At 59.1% G+C, this 20,732-nt stretch overlaps 2 protein-coding genes across 6 annotated transcripts in view; one reads left to right on the top strand and one right to left on the bottom strand.

The window, feature by feature from the left end:
• The first annotated feature begins 2,634 nt into the window (after positions 1–2,634).
• On the top strand, positions 2,635–12,199 carry CUNH19orf81 (chromosome unknown C19orf81 homolog). The gene is made up of 6 exons (XM_016125492.2): positions 2,635–2,828; positions 5,098–5,165; positions 9,708–9,777; positions 9,879–9,999; positions 10,975–11,114; positions 11,897–12,199. The coding sequence occupies exons 1-6, from the start codon at positions 2,635–2,637 to the stop codon at positions 12,087–12,089; spliced, it is 786 nt and encodes a 261-aa protein (XP_015980978.2). The 3' UTR covers positions 12,090–12,199.
• Positions 12,200–14,603: 2,404 nt separating this feature from the next.
• SHANK1 (SH3 and multiple ankyrin repeat domains 1) overlaps positions 14,604–20,732 on the bottom strand; it is a 41,755-nt gene continuing 35,626 nt past the window's right edge. For all 5 annotated transcript variants that reach the window (XM_036232534.1, XM_036232537.1, XM_036232536.1 and 2 more), the window contains 2 exons: positions 17,461–20,548; positions 14,604–15,553 (listed from right to left, as the gene is read on the bottom strand). In XM_036232534.1, the coding sequence (XP_036088427.1) occupies positions 14,839–15,553; positions 17,461–20,548 (3,803 nt within the window). In that variant the 3' untranslated portion in view covers positions 14,604–14,838. The remainder of the gene's footprint in view (positions 15,554–17,460; positions 20,549–20,732) is intronic.

Below are 20,732 nucleotides of genomic sequence, written 5' to 3' on the forward strand. Positions count from 1 at the left end.
GGCCAAGCGGCCGGCGAGAGGAAGGAGGGAGCCTCCCCTGGACCCAGGCGGCCGCCCCGCCCGCGGCGCGCGGCCTTAGAGCATCCATTGCTCTGGAGTCATGACCTTGTGTTCTCCCAGCACTCAGGGGCCCCCTCGTCTCTCAAACGGCGAAGTCTGGGACCCCAGTCCTTTCCTCTCCCAGGACCCAGGGCGCGGCGCTCCCTCCCACGCCCATCCTCAGATCCAGGAGTCCAGCCGCCCTGTCCCCTCCTCCTCCGGGACCCAGGAGTCCCGGGACCCCAGCCCCCTTCTCCACAGGACCCGCGACTTGTCACCTTGCTCACTTGGCTCTGAGCTAGACTCCGGTTTCCGCATCCATAAAATACAGACAATAAACCTGTTTCCTAAGAGATCAGAGGTTTGAAAAGTCAATCAGTCTAGACAAAGCATTGGCACCAAGCAGGTGCTTAACGGATATTTCTTAAAAGCAGCGAGAAGCAGATACTGGTATATTCAGAGCAGTTAGCCATAGTCGCCACTGACTCCGATGCCGGCCCTGGGCTCAGCGCTTTGAAAGCGGTTTCTCATTCGATCCTCACTTTGGCCCTATGAGGTGGGTGCAATTCCGTTGTTCCCACTCCATAGAGGCGACGACTGAGGCTCATTGACGCTAAATCTCTTGAAGAAGGTCCAGAGTGACAGTCACACAGGGGCAGGCACCCCAGTGTCCGCACTCACGGCCAATCCTCACACCCGGCTGCTGACCACCCAGGGGTCCCAGGCAGCCCAGGCCCACAGGGAGAGGTGCATGGCAGGAAGTATGCCATAACGCATATACTCAAAGATATTCGCACAGATGGGCTTGCTCGGGACACGTTCCAAGCGACACTCAGTTTTTGAGGCTGGCCAAGCATTGAGAGGCAGCTGCAGTGCCCTGGTTAATGTGTGTGACTTTGAGGGCGAGGCCCCAGAGTTCAAATCCTGGCTTTGCTCTGTGTGACCTCGAATGAATGACTGATATTCTCAAAGCCTCAGTTTTCCTATTTGTAAATGAGGATAACTTCTTTTAAAAAACCCAGCTTCTACATCATTAAGTTATTTTGAGGATCAAATTAAATTCATACGAAGAGAAAAATGGTTCGTATTTAGTAGTATTGTCATAAGCAGCAATTACATGCTTTTTACAAGTGAGGAAATTGAGGTCTAGAGAGGGGAAGAGCCCTGCCCAAGGTCACACAGCTGGAAAGTCAGAGTTGAGATTCAAAGCCACGTAGCCAGAATCTAGAGCCGTCGCTTTCAGCCGCTACTTTGTTGGCATCTAGGAAGTTTGAGGACCTTGTCTGTCATCACTGCTGGGAGTGTAAAATGGCATAGGGCATTGGGCAGGGGACCAGGAGATGAGAATTTTCCTCCCCCATCCACTTCCGTCCATGTGGCCATTCGATGGATGCTTACTGAGAACCCACTGTGCGCCAGGCATTGTTTGCACTGAGCTCAGAAGGGTGAGTAGGAATGAGTCAGGTGAAGATGAGGAAGGGAGGGGACTGCTCCAGGGAAACGGACAGCCCGTGCAAGGCCCGAGGCAAGAGGGGGCTCGGCGCCTGGAGGGGGACCACCCGGAACAGAAGCTTCACGGGGCAGAACTTTGTTCTGCTCACTGTCGTGTCCCCAGTGCCTGGCACACAGTAGGCACTCAGTATTGGTTGGTTGACTGAATGAATGAACAAGTAGATGGAAAAATAGAGGGAGGGAGGGAGGGAGGGAGGGATAGACATATGGATGGATAGATGGATGGATGGATGGATGGATGGATGGATGGATGGATGGACGGATAGATGGACAGATGGATGAGTGGATGGACGGATAGATGGATACATGAGAAAATAATGAGTTTACACAAATATCTACAAATTCGCACACAAATACGCCTGGAAATAAATGCAGGCACACACTCAGAGGCACGCACGCATGTGCGTAAACAAAATTCACCTCTTCTCCAGGTACTCCTCCTGGAGAGAATGAATGCTGGGCAGAGAGGCAGGACAAGCTGGCCAGGGCCTCTGCGGACAAGGCCGCAGGGAGGCAAAGCCTCTAACCAGGCCTGTGACCAGCCCCACCCCCAATGCAGCCCTGATATCATTTCTGGAATAGATGGGAAATGCTGATATAGGGATTTGTGTCTCAGGCTGTGTGCTAGGCCAGGGAGTGGAACAGATATGGCCCAAGAGAGACGAGGTGAGTGGCAGAGGGAGGCAGACGCAGCTAAGGCAGAGAGGGAAGGAGAGAGAGACACACACACACAGAGAAATAGAGCCATGGAGACAAAGACACACACACAGACATGCAGAAAGATACAGAGACAGAATGAGAGATTGGCACACAAAGACACAGGTACATGCAAGAGAAGTTCAAGTTCAGACATAGAGTGAGATGAGGCAGGGCTCCAGAGACAGACAGGTAGAGAGAGAGGAAAGACAATAAAGACACAGAGAGAAATGGAGAAACAGAGATGGAAACACAGAGACCCTGACTTTAGAAGGAAGGAGAGAAAGAGAGACCTCCAAGGAGGGAAAAAAAGGAAGCCCCAGAAGGGGCAGCTGAGGCTAGGCTCAGAGAGGGGGAAACATTTGCCCACATTTGCCCAGCCTGGACATGGCGGTCAATACTGGTCTGTTTGACTCCAGAGTCCAAGTTCTCTTCTTCACCCTGTGCCACCTTGAGAGGACTAAGAGGGACAGGGCAGATGGGTTCAAGGTCACAGTGACAGAGGGGAAGAGTCACTCGTTTATCCATTCAGCAGTCATGTTTTTCGCTTCCCTGAGTGGGGCGATGCTGGATTGCCAGAGGTGAGTTAGGAGGTGCTGGTCTGGAGAGGAGGCAGATGCAAGCCCAAACCCCTGGACAAGGCACATGGAGTGGCAGGATTCGGCAGTTGGGAAAAGGCACAGAGAAAGAACATGCAGGGGAAGGAGACAGAAAACACGACTGGGAGGAGGAGTCAGAGAAGGCTTCCTGGAGGAGGGGGCATCCAAGTTTCTTATTAAAGGATGAGGGCATTTGGGCACCAGAATAAGGGGAGTCTGGACAGGCGTTCTGGGTAGAAGGCATAGCATGTGGGGAGTGGAGACAGGAATGGCCTGGTAGGGATTTGTTAAATAAAATAACTAATAAAAGGTGACTGGAGGGTATTTGAAGGGGCAAGGTGGGAGAGGAGTGTGGAACCAGATCACGTGGCTCTCAAACGCCTGGCGACGGGCCGAAGGTGTTAAGGTGTTGTCCGGGGGTGCTGGGGAGCCATGGGAGGGTGGAGAGCAGGGGAGGGGCAGGGGCAGGAATAAGATGGGCGGGCGAGGGAAGGCTGGGGTGAGGGCCCTGGCAGGGCAGGGCCAGGCCTGAGCGGCAGGGTTGGCTGCAGGGACAGGGAGTAGAGGCAGCGGCAGAGTCGGGAGGTAGAGGGGTAGAGGCTTCTGGGCAGAGGGGACTGGTGTGTGCCGCAGTCGTGGGGATGGAGGACATGTCCACGGTCCTGTGGGGACGGACTTGGCCCTGGGCGTGGAGAAGGACGGCCTGGCGGAGGACGGAGAGCCACGACGACATGGAAAGGGAGCCAGGGCCTCTGAGGGGCCAAGTCCGGACACGAGGCTCTTTAAGTCTGGACTGTTTTCCTTGCCAGCAATGGAAACGCGAGTGACCTGAGCAGAGGAGAGAATTCACCGCGGAGTCAAGGGCTTCAGGCATGGCGGGACCCAGGCGTCCCGGTCACCAACGTCTGCATTTGTGCTCCCTCCTTTTTCCTGGTCTTTGCGTTCAGGCAAGGCGCCCTGCCACGTGGCCCCTAGCCCAGGCTCCGACCGGCGTGGCAAACGCCTGGGAACACAAAGACCCTCATTGACAGCAAGTTCGGCCAAAGTCCAAGGTCTGACTATTTCCTCGTTTGATTTTTAAGCTCTTGCCGGAACAAAACACTCAAACAATTGAGGTGCTGCTACCTGAGGAGCAGGGAATTGATGATGCTTATCAATCATGAATGATGGACGGTCAAGACAGAGGCTGTTAGGAAGCAGAGACCAGAGGACTGGAGACGCAGGGACAGAGCAGGTACTGAGAGGACAGACAGAATGTCGGAGAAAGCCCAGCCTTCTCTCCCACAGTGCCTGCCGTGAACTCTGTGGACACAAGGAAAGGGAGGCTTAGCAGGTGGCTAGCCCCCTTTGCTCCTGCACCTGGGGCCCGGGAGCCCCCAGACCCTTCCCGTCCATACCCAAGAGTCCAGGAACTCAGCCCCCTCCTTCCTCAGGCCCAGGAGTCCGAGCCCTCTGCCCCTCCCCCCACCTCTGGAGGTACCATGGCAACAAGGCCCCCTGCCCACCTGTCCCTCCCTCACATAGAACCCAGTTTCTGTTTGAATCTCACTTGTGTCTAACCAGTTCCTGCAAGAGACAGGAATGAGCAGAGGGCAAGTGGGAACAGGAAGGGGATGACAGAGGCCAAGAGAGCCCAGGAGGGGGGCGGAGGCGGCTATGCGAGGAGCGAGCCAGGCAGGGCTGGGGAGAGCAGCAGGGAGGCAGGGACAGCGTGACAGGGCCAGAGGGGAGCAGACAGCGATGGAGAGGCAGAGGGATGGGTGTCTGGGCAGGCGCTGGGGAAACTGAGAGAGGAGGCCACTGGGGAGATGGAGCAGAGGAGGGCGAGAGACTTGGAGAGGAAGGGGGCCGAGAAATCCAGGGAGAGGGAAGAGGAGAGGTGGGGAGAGAGATTAGGAAACATGAGGGGAACGAGATGGGCAGAGAGGGAGAGGCGGAGGGGGGCAGAGATGTGGGGAGAGAAGGAGAGAGAGAGGAGAGAGAGGGAGGCGGGCAGAGGCTCAAGGAGACAGGCAGAGGCAGCGGAAGGGATAGGGAAGTGGGGAAGGAGGAACCTGGGCACACAGGGACTCCCTGAGGTTAGGGGGACCCGCGTCTCCACGTGGTCTCAGCCTTCTGGTCCCTCCTTATTTACTCCCTGGGGCTTCAAAGAGGAGGGGGAGACAGCCACGGGGAGAAGGAGCTGGGGCGGGTGGCCCAGTCAGAGCTCTTCTCCCCACCCTCCTGAGACACCCCCCACCCACCTCCCCAGGACGCAGCCAGGGATGGAGGCCCTGTGCTCCGCCCCCATGGGCACCCTGAGCGCACACAGGGAGGCAGGTACTAAGCCCGTCCGCCCGTGTGTGGACATGAATGTGTGTGCGTGGCGGGTCTTCCTCACGTGTTGTGTCATGGTGGCTCCAAGTGAGTCATGGGCCTTCCCAAAAGACAGCCACCCCAGGCTCAGGCCGACCAGAGTCCTGGACAGTCCATGCCCTTGAGACCCCGCCACATTTCCCAGGAGGCTCTGGGGCCTTAACTGCTCCCCGGGCGGCTTCTCTCTTAAATGTCACCACCCTGGTCCCTCCCACCACTGTCGCCTCCTATAGCAGCTCAGTGGCTCCCCCCAAGGCCGCTTCTCCTCCCTGCTTCCTGCCCTACATCCAACCTGGTCCCTGGGCTATCCCCCAGGTGCTGCTCACTCCTTTCCCTCCATCCCCTCCCAGCCCCATCTTCCTGCCCACCCTCTCTGCCCCGCCCCTGCCTCTCCATCCCCACATCCTGGCTCATGTCTCATCTCCTCCATGTGGACCCTTTCCCCCCCTAACTGCCTGGTCCCCAGATTCTCCTCTCCCGCCATTCCCCACATGGATCTAGTGGGGTATGTCTGATCCCCAGTGCTGACTCCATCTCTCCTCCTCATTCCAGGATAGAGTCCCAGCCCCTCAGCCTGGCATTCAAGGCCCCGTGTGGCCCGACACCAGCTGACGACTTCGGGCTTGCATTGCAGGGCCCCCCGTTTGCACCCTGCGTTAGCACAGTGCATTCATTCATTCGCTTGTTCGATGTCTGTTGAGTAATATCTCTGTAAGGAGGCATTTGGCTAGCAGGTCATAGAAAACTGGACTTAATCCAATGTAAAGAATAAGAAAGTCATTCTCCCACCTAAAAAGAAGCCCACAGCTGGGGTGGGTTTGGGTTTGGTTGACTTGGCAGCTTAACGATGTCATTTAGAACCCAGTTTCTATTTCCCTGCTTTCTGGTCTGGGATACAGTCCCTTCATACACCAGCTTGCTTACCTCATGGTCACAAGGTGGCTTCCATGGTTCCAGGCATCACTTCCAGAGGTCTTCATCTTAAGAACTTCCAAGTAAACTGTCCTGTCATTTTACTGGCCAACATACAATCATCTGCTCACTCTTGTCTCAATTGCTGGCAAAAGGGATGAAATTATGATTATTTTAGTCAGTGGTCCTCAACTCGCATGTGAGGATCTTAAAGAATTTATACCTAATCCCACCTCAGATCCAATCTAACCTGAATCTCTAGGCCTGGGGTCCCACCATCTATATTCTTTGAATGTTTGGCAGGTGATTATGATGAATAGTAAGGTTTGGAAAGCATTGGTTTAGACTGGATGGGATATCCCTGAGGGAACCAAAGATTGGCGAGCTTCCCGAGTCATGTGGGTGGGGAATGGACCCTCATCCAATGAGGGAAGAAGGATGGGAATGGGGTCGAAGGGATCTCCTTTCCGGTTGTCTGTTATAAGCACCTACTCTGTGCCAGGTGCTATGCTAGTCAAAACAGACACTGTTTCTCTGTTCTCAGTTTCCTTCCAGTGTCCCCAAGGGCCTCTTTCTTTTGGAGACCCCCACCCCGCGCAACACGCACCATCTCTAACTAGACTGAGGCGCCCGCCTAATCAATATAATTTGTATGTAATTTGTGTACAGCTCCAAAACAGTTGGGTGGAACCAAGTTGACCAGTTGACCAGTTTTATAGATCAACATTTGCTCATTTTCTGTTTTGCTGTTTTCTTTGTGACATTTTGGGACCAATAACATTTTTAGCGTATGACATTGCAAACGTTGGCCTAGGCCCATGGCGTGCAAGCATTTTGCCTGTAGAGCCTGATGAATGAAATGTCGCAGCCTGTCCTTAGGCAGGGGAGGCGGGAGTGAGGCACACCATCTCACAAATAATTAATAACCTGTGATGGCCATAAGTGCCCCTTAGTCTTGGGGCTGAAAAGGATTCTGGGAGGTTTCTGCAGATGACCCTATCCTCTTTTGCTTCAAGACAAAGGCCCTGAGGCGGGAGGGAGCACAGAGAGTTCCAGTCGCAGAAGGATGGTGATTCTCGAATGCAGCAAATGGGAAGGATGGTGGTCCCTGATCAAGCTTAAGACATCGGCGTGGTCTGATCGTGTGTGGTCATGTGGGCCATGGGGAGAACTTTGGACTTAATTTGTCTCAAGGACAATGAGAAACCTTGGAAGGGTTTTGAGAAACAGGAAGACGTGATCAGATCTCTATTTCCAAATGCTATTCTGATGGGGTGATGGGGGGGCGGAATTAGGAGGCTGCCGACCAGACAGGAGTCAGGTGAAAGACAACAGACTGGGGAGACTGAGAATATGGGCTCCGGGACGAGGTTCCATAGCGTAGCAGTGAGCATGTCTGTTTTACATGCAGAGGGTCCTGGGTTCGTGCCCCTGTGGAGCCATGGTTCATGGTCTATGGCCATGTCACCCTCAACAAGTCCAATGCCTGATCTCAGAAGCTCATCAGGGCCTGGTTAGCACTCGGATGGGAAACCACCTAGGAAGACCATGTGCTGTAGGCATAAATTTTCAAAAAGAGAGAGAGAGGGAAGAAAAAGAGAACACAGGCTCTGGACCCAGATGCCTAACTTTTTATCCTCATCCTATCGCCTTGGGCTGTGTGACCTTGGGCATGTCATTTAACCTCTCTGTGTTGCCAGTTCATCTGTTTAACTATCTCAGAAAGTCATCCTGAGGATGCAACGGAGAGAACTTTCTAAAGTGCTTGGCTTTTTAAAAGGGACTGTAAAACACGTAATTACTGTTGTTAACTGGACAGATTTGAGGAGGAGATGATTGTGTTGGGAGGATGTAGGGGAGGCCAGTACGGTGATCGGAAAGGTCACCAGGGGTGACTACATCCAGGGCAGGTGCGTCTCAAAGGAGATCTTATTAAAATACAGATTCCCATCCAGTAGGTCTGGGGTGGGACCCTGAAATGTTGTGTATCCATAAGGGGATTTGATCCCGAAGGCAAGATGAAACCTTTCTTGGTTTTAAGCACGAGGAGTTGAGATGTAAAAGTTCCCCCAGCTGTCCTGTGGGAACATGTGGAAGGTAGCAGGACAGGGACCAGAGAGGGGGACTTTCTGTGGTGCAAGCTAATGTCTGTTGGTGCCCTGAAGTCAGAGGCCCCCAGGAGCATGGCTGTGACATACCTGTGTGCTGGAGATGGGCCGTACCAGCTCTCAAGGGTCCATTGTTGAATTTTTCAAACTGGTTGTTAAAACTGTGGGCAGAATGAAATTGGTCATGGCGGGAGTACAAACACTATGAAAACTGGAAATGCTCCAGTCTTTGTGTATGTGTGTGTGTGTGTGTGTGTGTGTGTGTGTGTGTGCGCGTGCGCACACTCACTTGCACAAGAGAGACAGGAATTGGAGGCCGGTCCCCGAGGCAGAAGGGGTGAGTGGCGCCAACATTGATAAGCAGCAGCAGCAGCTCCGAGCCCAGACGGGCACGTTTGGTCATTCTTGTACCTCCGGCAGTGTCTGCATCTTGTCATGTTGAGACATGACTCTAGGTGATCTTATTTTTATCTTGGTTCATCATGATCACAGTGTGGCCTCGGCCAATCTTGGTGTTCTGTGAAATTGTTTGTGGCAATAGAAGAGCAACAGTGCCTGGCTGTCAGGGGCTGCTTTCCGCTTTGTTCAGTCGCTACAACAAAGAGACCCCCAAACACAGTGGCATTAAGAAGACGGTTTATTTCTCATGTAACAGAGGCAGGTGGTCCAGTGGGTGGGACATCTCAGCCTATGAGATGACTCAGGGGCCCAGGTTCCCTCCGTATTATGGCTCCACCACCTCTCATATGATTGAAGCTGGCTTATTGCCACATCTGTAATCTGTCACATCCAAGGCAAGGGGCAACAAGTCTCAGACAAAAAATCTTCTTTTAAGCAAATGACTCCAAAAGCTTGCTGTGACTCCCACTAACACTGTGGGTGAGAATTCAGTCACGTGGCCACACCTAGCTGCAAGGGAGTCTGGGAACTGTTGTCTCTAGCTGGGCAGCAATGTGCAGGTAAAACTCTAGGATTGTAGAGGAAGGGGAAAAGGGATTATGATGGAGTATGGTCATCAAAGACCAATTGGCTGTCTGTCGGGTTGTCTAGAAGTGCCCAGATTTGAGAGCTGTTATTGGTCTAGTTCTCATCAGGAGGCTGTTTCTGAGTGTTGGAAAAGCCACAAACTGGATTCAAATGCTGCTGCTGGAGCGGACTGGGACCACTAGGATGACTAGAATGAGAAGCAAAAAATTGTCCCCCTTCTTTCTACCTTGCAGTGCCCCTCTAACGCCACCTTTAGGCAGAGCCTAGTGGGGATCTAATAAGAACCCAGCTGTCAGAGCAGATTTGGGGTGGGTAGGGTCCTCCTGATGGCAAAGAGTGGGGTGTGGAAGATGGAGTTTGGAGGTTAGAGACAGTACCTTAATCACTGGCACAAGAGCTAATCTGGGGGTGTCATGGACAGCACTCGGTGATGCCCACTGAAGCAGAATAACGTGTGAGGAGTGTTATCAGCAGCTGCCATTGGGTTCTATGTTCCCAGGAACCCTCCTTGTGGACCTTGAGACCCCCGAGGAGATGCTGGCTTGGAGACCGGGCAGGACCAAGTCCTCGTGAGTGGCCCCCACCCCCATGACTTCTGACCTCAGCTCTCAGGAGTGCGGTGGCAGCGACCCCTGACCTCAGAGGTCCCTGCCGTTGGCCCTCTCCCCAGGAAGCAGTACCTGCGCCAGATCATTGCAGAATATGAGGCCCTGGACCAAGAGCTCCCGTGCATCAGGAAGTTCTCCACCCCGCCCGCCACCCAGCCCCTCTGCTTGTGCCTGGAGACTCTGGTGAGTGGTCCCAGCCCTCGTGGAGCCGAGTGGGGTGCTGGAAAGGGCACGGGCACAGAGCCAGGTGGACAGAGTCCGAACCCAGGCTCTGGGGCCCACCAGCTGTGGGTTGAGCACCAGGACCGGTTCAGAAAAGTGTGACTTTGTCAAAGAGTTAACTGTCAAATATATCACTGCTGGTCCCAGAGGGGCAGAGGAGGGGTTAGAACGAGGGGAGGAGAAGGATGGTGGTTGAAAGGCAGGGGAGGGGGGACAGAGGACCGAGGGAGCCCTGTTAATCTACCTGCTATGAAATTCTGTAAAGTCTGTGAACGTAGCAAAAGCATGAGAAGAAGCCCGTGTCTGCAGTAGATTCGGCAGACTTCAGTGTAGGGTCTTCCTTGTGCCACACACAGGTAGATAAGAGTGGACATTGGTGGGTTGCCAATCGCATGCCCAGCACATGGCTCAGAGGCTCTCCCTCAGCTGATTTAGCTGTCTTCTCCCACACGGGGAAGCTGTCTTTGTTTTAGGGGCAAATCTCTACCCTATGGCCCCTCTCCCCCTCCACACACACACGCCCAAGGCTTTCCAAGAGGGGGCCAATGTCATGACTTCATTTAGTGCTTCAGCAATTTTATATGCTACGACAATGGCAAAATCCCATGGACACGGTAATCTCATGCTGAAGATGTGCTTTGTGATCAATATATGTCTCTGAATGTTAAATGGATTGACAGGAAGTCAAAACCCCCTATGACCTTTAGTTTTTTGACAGCTGAGCATTTCTTAAAATGTTAATATGAATATAAAAGGAAAGGACAGTAGATGCTTTACTACCTGAAAGAGGGACGGCCCAATGATCGGGTGTGATCTTTGTCCCTTAGTTGCCACCTGGGACTCTGCCACGTTCTGCAGGTGGGGTTTAAGGTGAGGACTTCGGAGCCGGACTGAACCCAAATGTCATGGCTGAGGCTCTCTCTCTGACTCCCCCAGCCCGAGGAGGACCTAACCCACCTAGAGGTGCTGGAGGCGCTGGAGGCCGAATTACCTGGGGCCATGGAGAGTGGCCGCGTGAGCAGCATCCGCTTCGAGAACATGAACGTCATCTGTGGGACTGCGGGGCGCAGGGACCGGTGAGCCCGCGGCGGGAACGGGGCGGTGAGGGGGGGCAGGGTGGGGAGTGAGGTTCGGCTAGGGTCGGGGTCTACCAAGCGCAGGAGAGGGGCCGAGTCCCGGAGTGGGCGGGGCCCGGAAGGTAAGGCAGTGGGGGCCGGGCGGCGGGGCCTGCAGCGACAGCAGGAGAGCGTGGTCGCTGTGAGGGCGGAGCAATAGGGATGAGGGTGACAACCGGGAAGGGGTGGAACCGAGAGTGAGCGCGGTGACGGGGCTGGACCAGGAGGGATCAGCGAGAAGGAGGAATCTGGAGTGATGGGTCCTTGAATGACTCAGGTGGTGACGGGGATGCGCAAGACGGAGGTGTGAGAAGGCGGAGCCTGGAAATAGCGCATTGCAGGGGAGGGGCCCGGGGCGATTAGGGGGACTGGGGACTGGTGTGTCTAGTTGGGGACGGATCCGGGGGCGACCGACCGCTGGGTGAGGGGAGCAGCATTGAAGGGGCGGAGCCGGAGGCAGAGGGGGCGTGTCCTGGTGCAGAGGGGCGGGGCAGGATGAAGGGGCGGGGCTTGGAGCTGCCAGCGAGGGTCTGGCCGCGGAGCTGTGGGTTGAAAGCGGGCGGCTGAACCAGGCTGAGAGAAGATGGAACCCAGAATGACCCAGGTGAGGGGCGACGTACAGGCTGACCTGGAGGGCAGTTTAGGGACGGAGTGGCGAGTTGAGGGACCGGGGTCAGTAAATGCACAGGGATGGGGCGGGGCTGGTACCATTAGATTCCCCTCCTGTCCCTGCCCTCTTGCAGGTGGCTCATCACGGTCACGGACTTCCAGACTCGTTCGCGCCTGCTGCGCTCGGGGCTCCACCTGCGCGGACTCGCGCGCCCGCTCGTACGCCACGACGAACTGCTGCTGGGCGATTACCGCCTGCACTTGCGCCGGTCCCTGGTCCGACGGCGCATGCTCGAAGCTCTGGGGGCGGAGCAGGCCGAAGATTGACGTGCGGGGGCGGGGCTTGCGCACTGCCCGGCGGGCTCGGGCTGCCTACCCGAGGCAGGGAGGAGAAGGGGCGTCGCCTTCCCCAGGAAGGAGGCGGGACCGGCTCAAGGGGGTGGATACTGTGAGTTTAATTATAAAGAATGACCTGGTACAAAAGCCATTTCTCTCTGCAAAATCACGGCGGGGAGTCAGGGGAGGTGATGGGAGATAGGGACGAGCCCCCATAAAATAATCCCGCCTCCCCAGTCTTCCCCCAGTCCCTGCAAGTGGACGCCTGGGTCCCGATCTGTTGAGGAGGAACTGAGGCCCGCGGGAGGGAAGACCCCAGAGCCGGAGCTTTCGACGCGCGCCGACCCGGGTCTCAGCGAAACCAGACGTCCCCCTCCGCCCCCTCCTCTCCCTCCTCTCCCTCCTCCCACCCCCCTTGGAAGACGATTCTCCGGGCTTTTATTTCAGGTTTTTTTTTTTTTTTCCTGGATTTTTTGTGTTCTAGGTATTTTTTTTCTTTTTCGTATTTTCTTTTGTTATTGTTCCTCTTTTTGCTTTGTCTCTCCTCTCCACCCCGCGCTGCCCACCCCACCCCCCGTCCAGTCCCTTTCCCCTCCCCACCCTGTCCTTTCCTCCCCCTCCCCACCCCCTACACCCTCCCCAACCCCGCGGCACCCATCCAGAATGAACAAGCCCTTGATAGATGGGCACCGCGCAGGCCCCCTGCGGACGGGGGGTCAGCCGACAAGGGGGAGGGGGCGGGTAGGGGCCCAGCGCGACCTCTGCCCCCCTCTTCGCCACCCCTCCCCCCTCCCACGGCCCTCCCACAAGGTTCCCCGCAGATCCCTGACGTGGTGAGGAGAGAGGGCTGCAAGCACCCTCACCCCCCATGGACGGAGCCCACCCCTCGGGGGTGGGGGGCAGCAGAGGGGGAATGGACTTGGAAGAAAGAGGGGGAGCTCCCTTCTTTGGCAGCTGAACATGGGGGGGAACCTGAGGGCGATGCCCTCCCCCCTTTACCCACAGTAGGAGAGGGGGCTTCCCAGGGGAAGGGGTGGCTGAAAATTCCCAAGCCCCAGGAATGAAGGGAGGAGGAAGCGTGCGGGGAAGGGACAGCCATGCTGGACGGAGAAGAAGTTTCTTAGAGAGACGGAAGGGTGTTTTTTTTGGGAGGGGGGAGAGGTCTTCGTGCAAAATGGATGGATAGAGAGAGCTCAGGAAGGCCTGGGAAGAGTGAGGGGGGGTGGGTAGGGTATGCAGGGGGCAAAGACTGGAGCGCGGAGAGGACAAAGCATGGCAAACGAGAAGCGGGTGTGCATAGGGTCGTCTCTCGACAGAAAGAGAAAAGCGTGAAGACGTTGCAGGAGCCGTTCCCTCACAGGGACAAAAGCCGAAGGTGTCAGGGAAAGAAACGCTAGTGCAGCCCAAGAGCCTGTGGAGGGAGCAGAATGTGTAGAAGGTCAGAGGCGGCACAGTCCCCGAGGCAGCTGGCGACGGCCGCCCAGGAGCTAACAGGGACAAGCAGGAATCCAGGAGTGAGTGTGCAGGGGAATGCTGTCCGGGAGAAGGGAACGTCAAGAAGGGAAGTGCCAGGGAAGAGGCGTGTGTAAGAGTGCGAGAAAGTCCACCAGAGTCGAGAATGGAGCGAGAATGGAGCGGGCGTGGGTCTGGGGAGGGAGGAGGCAGCGGGGCGGGAGCCTGGAGGGGAGGGACGGGATGAGCCTTTGAGAGAGAAACAGCTCCCGCGAGGCAAGTGTGCAAGCAGCGCAATAAGAAGTGACAGTGACAGTGCCAGACGATGGGAAGGGGCGCGGGGGTGTCCCCGACATGGGTAGAGTTGGAATGTGGGGGGTTCAAGAAAACGAGGGCAAAGCGCTTTCGGAAAATGGAGGCGCGTCAGGAGAGGCGCACGGGACAGCAGGTGCGCAAGGGCTGAACGAACAGGTATTCCGGAGAACAGACACGTGTGCGCGGGGCCTGCGGGTGGGTGAGGGGAAGGGTGTCCCAAGTGTGTCTGCAGCAAGGGCCCGGAGATTTCCAGAAGTGAGGTGTGTCAGGGCGGGGGCGGGGGAGGGAGAGTGCAAGCCAGAGGTGAGGGGAGCAGAAGACGTGGGGCGTGAGAGAAGGAATGACGTGTGAGCGAGGGACACAGAGCAGACAGGGCCTCGCGAGCTGGGAGCACAGGCGGCGTGTGCAAGACAGCGAAAGGGCAAACTTGTGCAAAATTGTAGCCCGGGGAGGGAGAGAGGCAAGCAGGCGTGCAAAGGAGCGTGCAAGAGGCTGGGGGGGGGCTGCTGTGTGTGCCAGGGAGAGGGGTGGACAGGACAGAGGGGCTGGGAGGTGGGGGGAGGGCTGTCCGAGGGGCTGCAGGTGGTGGAAGCCGAGGGCGCCCCCTGCCGGCCTGGGGCGCGACCCCCGTCCACTCAGGCTCAGGGCCGGCCCTCTATGGCTCTGTCTGGTCCCCCTCCCCGGAGTTGACCCTTCCCTCCTCCGTCCCCACTGTGACTTCAGCGGTTCCCACCCCCTCCGCTTCCCGCTTCACACACACTCAGTCTTCTGTCAGCTGCCCCCTCCCGTGAGGTGCGAATGTCTGGCCAGAATCGGGCCACCTGGTGACCTCCAGCCTTGGGAGACAAGGGACAGGGCGCAGTTCGAGCGGAGTCCCCTGGCCCCCGGGGAGAGAACGATGGTCGGGGTCAGAGGTCAAGAGGCCAGCGGGCTCAAGGGTTCTGTGGACGGGCTGGTCCGTCCAAGCCAGCCATCACCTCTCCAGGAAGAATCTGAGCGCGCGGTCGATGTTCATGCGGTGGCCCACCCTGGTCACGCCCAGGTCCACGTAGTCCTCCTTGGTCAGGGCGGGCAGGTGGGAGCCGTCGATCTCGTGGTCCAGGAAGCGGGCTCGGTGCTCCGCCAAGCCCAGCCACTCCAGCCAATCAGCCACGTCGAACTTGGTCCAGAAGCCCAGGGGTTTCGCGCCAAACGGCTTGTCCGCGGGCAGCGAGAGCAGGCGGGTGGGCGAGAGGGAGCGGGAGGCCCCCGACAAGGCTCCGCCCAGCCCCCCGGACATGCCCGGGTGCGGCGGCACGAACACGGGGGCGAAGGGGTCAGCCGAGCCTCCGGCCCCGCCCGTGGGCGAGCTGCGCATGTCAAAGAGGCCCGGGTAGAGGGGTCCGGAAGGCAGGATGGGCAGGGACGAGGGCCGGGGCGCGGGGCTGACCTTGTGCTCCGAGGCGGGCAACAGCGAGGGGCTGGGCGCCCGGCGGAGCAGAGGAGGCCGCATCTCGAACTCCACACCCTGGAGGTGGCGGGTGGACGTGGAGGAGGAGGCTGAGGGTGAGGTGGCCCCTGGGGCCGCAGCAGCTGAAGGGGGGACCCCGGTTCCTGTGGGGAGTGGTGGCAGAGGTGGTTTAGGCCAGTTCTGAAACAGGCTGCTGACGGGTTTGGAGAGGAGCGAGGACTGGGAGTCATCCGAGAGTCTGGAATGTGACAAAGGGGGCAGGGGTGGAGGAGAGGGGTTGGGGGCGGGGCAAGGGCAGGGTGAGGAAGAGGAAGAGGTCAAGATACAGGGAGAGAGGAAAAGAGACACAGGGGTGGGGGCAGAGAGATGGGAAGAGATAGAAGGAGCCAGGGGGTAAGATGGATGTCGGGACAGAGATGAAGGGAGAGAAAAATGAGAGGACAGGGAGAGGGTGACAGTCAAGAGAGATGAAAGAAAAAGAGACATTAAGTGATAATAATAATAATCGCCACCACTTACTGATGCTCACGTGTGCCAGGCATTGTTCTAAGTGCTCTTTACAAATCGCATTTCAATTTAATCCCCTTGACAGCCCTGTTGCAGGTTACTATCATTATCATTATCGTCATCATCAGCAGCAGCAGCACAGAGAGGTTAAGTAACTTGCCTAAGGACACACAGCCAGGAAGTGGCAGAGCCCGGTTATATGGCACCAAAGTCTGAGCTCTTAACCACTATTCTATACTGCCTTTCGGGGGTATGGCCAGTCACAGCAGAGTGGAAGACGGGGAGACGTTGAGGGAGGAAGGAGAAGAGGGTGGGCATTCGGGGGAGAGAGATGGAAGGGGACAGGGGATAGAGAGAGAGAGAGAGAGAGAGAAAGAGAGATGAGGAGAGGGAGATGAAAGAGAGAAGAAACAAGGGGAGAAAAAGGTTCCCCTCATCCCTTTAGCCGTTCCCTCTGCCCTAGCTCACTCTTCCCCAGGTGGCCATGCAGTTTGCTCCGGCCCCTCCTCCACCCTCCGCTCATTTTGCCTATTATTTGAGAGGCCTTCTCTAACCATCCTACCGTAGTACTTTTTCTCCCCGAACGACTGCCATCATTTTGTCATCTGGCCCCACCTCTGTCTCATTAGCCTACTAGCTCTATGAGGGTGACACTTTGCCTGTCCTTGGGTCTCTCTTGCCCGGAAGGGCACCCAACACGTAGTAGGTGGTAAATCAAAAACTAGCTCAGCTGTTGCCTAAATTCAGCATCCTTTTCTCTCCCCAGAAGACTTAAGGATAACCAATGAGTTGCCTTAAGATTTCAAAGGCCTGATAAAACCACATTTGAATACCAACTATAAGGACATCAGACCTTCCAACGGAGTTAGAGTGAGCTCTGCAGATGGACAAAAGAATTGAAAAAAAACCTCTCTCCACTCTCTGTGGGCGTCTGACTCGGGGATGTGACTCTACTTTCCTGAAGACTAAGTCTTGAATGAGCTCAAACTGGGTGGCGACACCAGCCAGCCAGCTGCTTTGGAAAACTGTCATCCTGTGTCCCCCCATCTATCCTTGCTGGGCTTCCATAGGCCACTCCCTTCCCCCCATCATGTTATAATGGTGACCTCAACAACTCTTTTAGGTGGGTATTGTGCCATCTCCCTTCTACAGAGAGGTGGACTCCTTTGCCTTGAGATCCCCCAGTCAGAAAGTGCAGGGCCAGGACCAGAACCCAAGAAGCCCATCTCCAGAACGACACCTGTAACTGCTGTGCCCTAAAATATCTAGTCTGGAGCCGCACTGGGCTCAAGGGACTTGCAGATTTCAGCGGTTGTCAGAACTGAAAGCCTGCCAAGGAAACAGACATTGGCAAGTGGGGCTCCAGTCTCCTTTGTTAATAACTTTTTGTTAATCATGGGGATGTGGGTTGTCATGGTGATGGGAGGAGACCACAGAAGCTACTGATAAAGGGAAGTTTGAAGCATCCGTGGAAGTGTAGTTCTTTGAGGGCAAATTCCTCCAAGTCAGCCTGGTGTCTGTCTATTTCCCTTCTACTACCTGGGACCATAAAGGGACTCGGCTCTGGGGGAGGTGGACTCTGGTACCCACAGCATTGGTCCCTCTGGCCCTCACTGCCAATCACCAGCCCTGGCTCACCTCTGCCGCTGCAGAGAGGAGGTCCTCTCAGGGACGTAGCTGGCTCCCCCGTGGTGGCTGTCCCCGCTTCCCCCGCTGCCTCCCCGGGCCCAGGGCAGAGCGCCACCAGCTGCTGAGGAGCCCCCAAACTGCTGAAGCTTGGAGCTGAGTTCACTGATGATGCTGGCTTTTACTGTGGCCAAGGCTGAGGCCTGAGGCTGGGCCAGGGGCCCAGGCAGGGGCGGTGGCGGCGGGCCTGGGCCCTCCTCCCAGGGCAGCAGCTTCCGGGGCAGGGAGGTGGCGGATGGCGAGGGTACTGGCGGGCCTTCTGGCTCTACGGCCACTGGACCCCCAGTGACGCCTGCTGCCGAGGGTCCTGAGCAGCCACTCAGGGCTAGCAGCCCATCCGTTCCAGCCCCCGTCACTGAGACCGTGGGGCTGGTGGGAGTGACTGGGTCTCGAAGTCCCCCACTGGGACCAGGCCGCAGGCCTCCACTGGCCCCCAGCGCCCGGCCCCGAAGCTTAGAAGGAGTCATGAGCTGGGGAGGGTACGGTGGGCCGGGGGCACCGCTGCCCCCGAAGGCCTGGCCATCCAGGTAGGCCACATACGTGTCCAGCAGCTCAGGCCCCCCAGCCACACTCGCTCCGCCAGCACCGGCGCCGCCCCCAGCGCCGCCACCGCCTTCCGCGGACAGGCTGCTCAGCGTGGAGGCGCTGCTGATGGTCTCCAGCGGGTGGTCGCTGCTGCTCCGACTGTCCACTTCCTCAATGCCTGAATCCGTGCCGGGCGGAGGGTCTGGGCCGGGCTGTGCGGCTGGGGGTGCAGGGGCGGCCGGGGCGGGTGGGCCTGGCAGAGGGGCATCCCCAGGAGTCGCGGGGGCCCCCTGGGTCAGCGTGGCCACTTCGCTGTCGTAGGAAGTCAGGCTGGAAGCCGTGGAGTCCAGGGTGGGCGGGGCGGCAGCGATGGCAGGAGGCGGCGCCGGGGGCAGCGGGGTGGTCGGGGTGGGGGGGTCTGGCAGCGGGTGGGGAGGCCCAGGCGTGAGGGGTGACTCTGGCTTCTCAAAGCTGTTGGAGAACTCCAGGGGCGGCGGCAGCGGCTCTACAAAGAGGAATTCGCCGTCTTCCACGTCCACTGAGGGAGCCGGAGGCGGCAGGACCAGCAGCGGAAGCCCGTTCTCCTCGCTGCCCCGCGGGGAGGTGGGCGATGTGGGCACCGACCGGCGCGGGCTGGGCGGCGGGGCCCCCGGCCCGTCCTCCGAGGGGGGACCCCTCACCCCTGCGCCGCCCGCACGCGACTGGCAGTTCTCCAGGAAGCGCACGTGCAGCGGCAGCCTCTCAGGCTCCTCGGGCGCCCCGGATCTCCAGGCCTTGCTCACCCCAGGGTGCGGGGCGGGGGGCTCGGGCCCCAGCTGCAGCAGGAGGGGCCCGACGCCGGGAGCGGCGGGGGGCAGGCGGTGCAGCAAGGAGCGCCGGGCAGCTGGCGGGCTGGCCGGCAGGGACCTGTCCTGGCTGCCCAGGCCTGCCCGGTACCCCAGCTCCCGGCGGGCGGGGTCGGGCGGGGAGGCCCCCCAGAGGCGCAGCACCGGCTCGTGGTGGGCATGGGGCGAGTGGTGGTGCGGGGTGGGCGGCGGGGCCTCGTAGCGGGGCGATGGGGGCCTGGGAGGGGGTTGCGGGGCGCCCCCGCCCTCCGAGGACTCCTTCAGCGCCCGCTCGCGCGCCGCCAGGGCCAGCCCGAGCGGGGAGGCTGGGTCCAGGGCCTTGCCGGTCAGCGGGTGGACCAGCGGCCGCGGCGGCAGGAAGCTGGTGAAGGCGCTGCTGGCCCCGCCGCCAGCCCCGTAGGCGCGGCTGGCGGCCCCGTAGGCCCCGTAGGCGCCGCCGCCCGCGCCCGCGGACTCCAGCCGCAGGTAGGGCTCCGCGGAGAACATGCCTTCGTCGATGGACTTGGAGTGGCGCAGCCGCGGGCCGGGGGGCGCCCCGGGGCCCAGCGCGCCGCCGCCGCCGCCGCCGCCGCCGGCGTCGTCGTCGCCGGCGTCGGTGGAGAGGAAGAGCGTGGACCGCCGGCGCGCCTCGTTCTGCCAGCCGCCCTCCCTGCGCGCCGCGCCCACCAGCGCCGCCCCGAACTGGCTGGTGAAGTCCAGCGTGGCCGGGCCGCTGGGCGAGGCGGGCGCGGGCACGGGCGACGGGCACGGCGGCGCGGGCGACACGGCTGGGGCGGGGCTCGGTGCGGAGGAGCCGCCCGCCGCGTCGGGCTGGGCGGGGGGCTCGGCCTCGGTGCTGCTGCCCTGGCTGCTGCGGCCGCTGCTGCTGGTGGACGGCGCCTTGATGATAATGGTGGGGATGGGGATGGAGTTCTTCTCCGACGCGGCGGCCGCGGCTGGCGGCGGCTGCGGGGACGCGGGCGACGCGGGCGACGCGGGCGGGAGGCCGCCGCCCTTCTGCGGCTCGCCCTCCACTTTGGTCTGCTTGACCAGCGGGCCCTTGCGCCCGCGGCCGGAGCGCGCGGGCACGTACATGGCCGCGCTGGCCGCCCGCGGGGGCAGCTGGAAGTAGCGCAGGGCGGGGCCCTGGGCCGGGCCGCCGTGGTGCGATGCCGACGGGGCCCCGGGGGACGCGCCGGGCCCGCCGCCCCGCCAGCCGCGGAGGCTGGGCTGCGGCCCCAGGGCCAGCCGCGGCGGGGGGTCGTCGGGGGAGCCGCCTGTCTCCATCTCCGGGGGGTGAGGGGGGTGCGCGTGGTGGTGGGGGGGCTGCGGCGGCGGCGCGTGGTGGTGGTGGTGGTGCGGGGGCGCGTGGTGGTGGGCGGGGGGCAGGGGCCCGCTGTGGTACAGGCTCTTCTCCCGGACCCCCATGCGGCCGTCGGGAGGGGCGGGCCCATCGAACGAGGAGGGCGAGGACGCCGGGAGGGGGCCGCCGGAGCCGGGGTTGAAGGCCCCGCCCCGGGGAGAGGGGGTGAGGCGGCCGGAGGAGGAAGGGGCCGCAGGCGTGCTGTAGGGGGGCTCCGGCGGGGACGTGGTGGGAGGTGGGGGAATGTCCTCGGAGCCGGGCACCGACAGGCTGCGGCTGAACTTCATGGTTGGGGGTGCTAGGTAAGGCCTATCGTCTTCTGCGGCCCCTGGGGAGACACAGAGGGTCCAGGAGCGGGGGCCTGGGGGGGGGTGGGGTCGCCCTGCTCCTGGGTCCTACAGAACTACAATAGCAACAAAATAATAATAGTAGTAACAACAGCAACAACAGCAGCAACAACAATAATAATAATAATAATAATGGCACCCGGTTTATGGAAGAACTTCGCAGGG

This window comes from Rousettus aegyptiacus, unplaced genomic scaffold (assembly GCF_014176215.1).
Source record: "Rousettus aegyptiacus isolate mRouAeg1 unplaced genomic scaffold, mRouAeg1.p scaffold_m13_p_14, whole genome shotgun sequence".
Taxonomy (NCBI): Eukaryota; Metazoa; Chordata; class Mammalia; order Chiroptera; family Pteropodidae; genus Rousettus; species Rousettus aegyptiacus.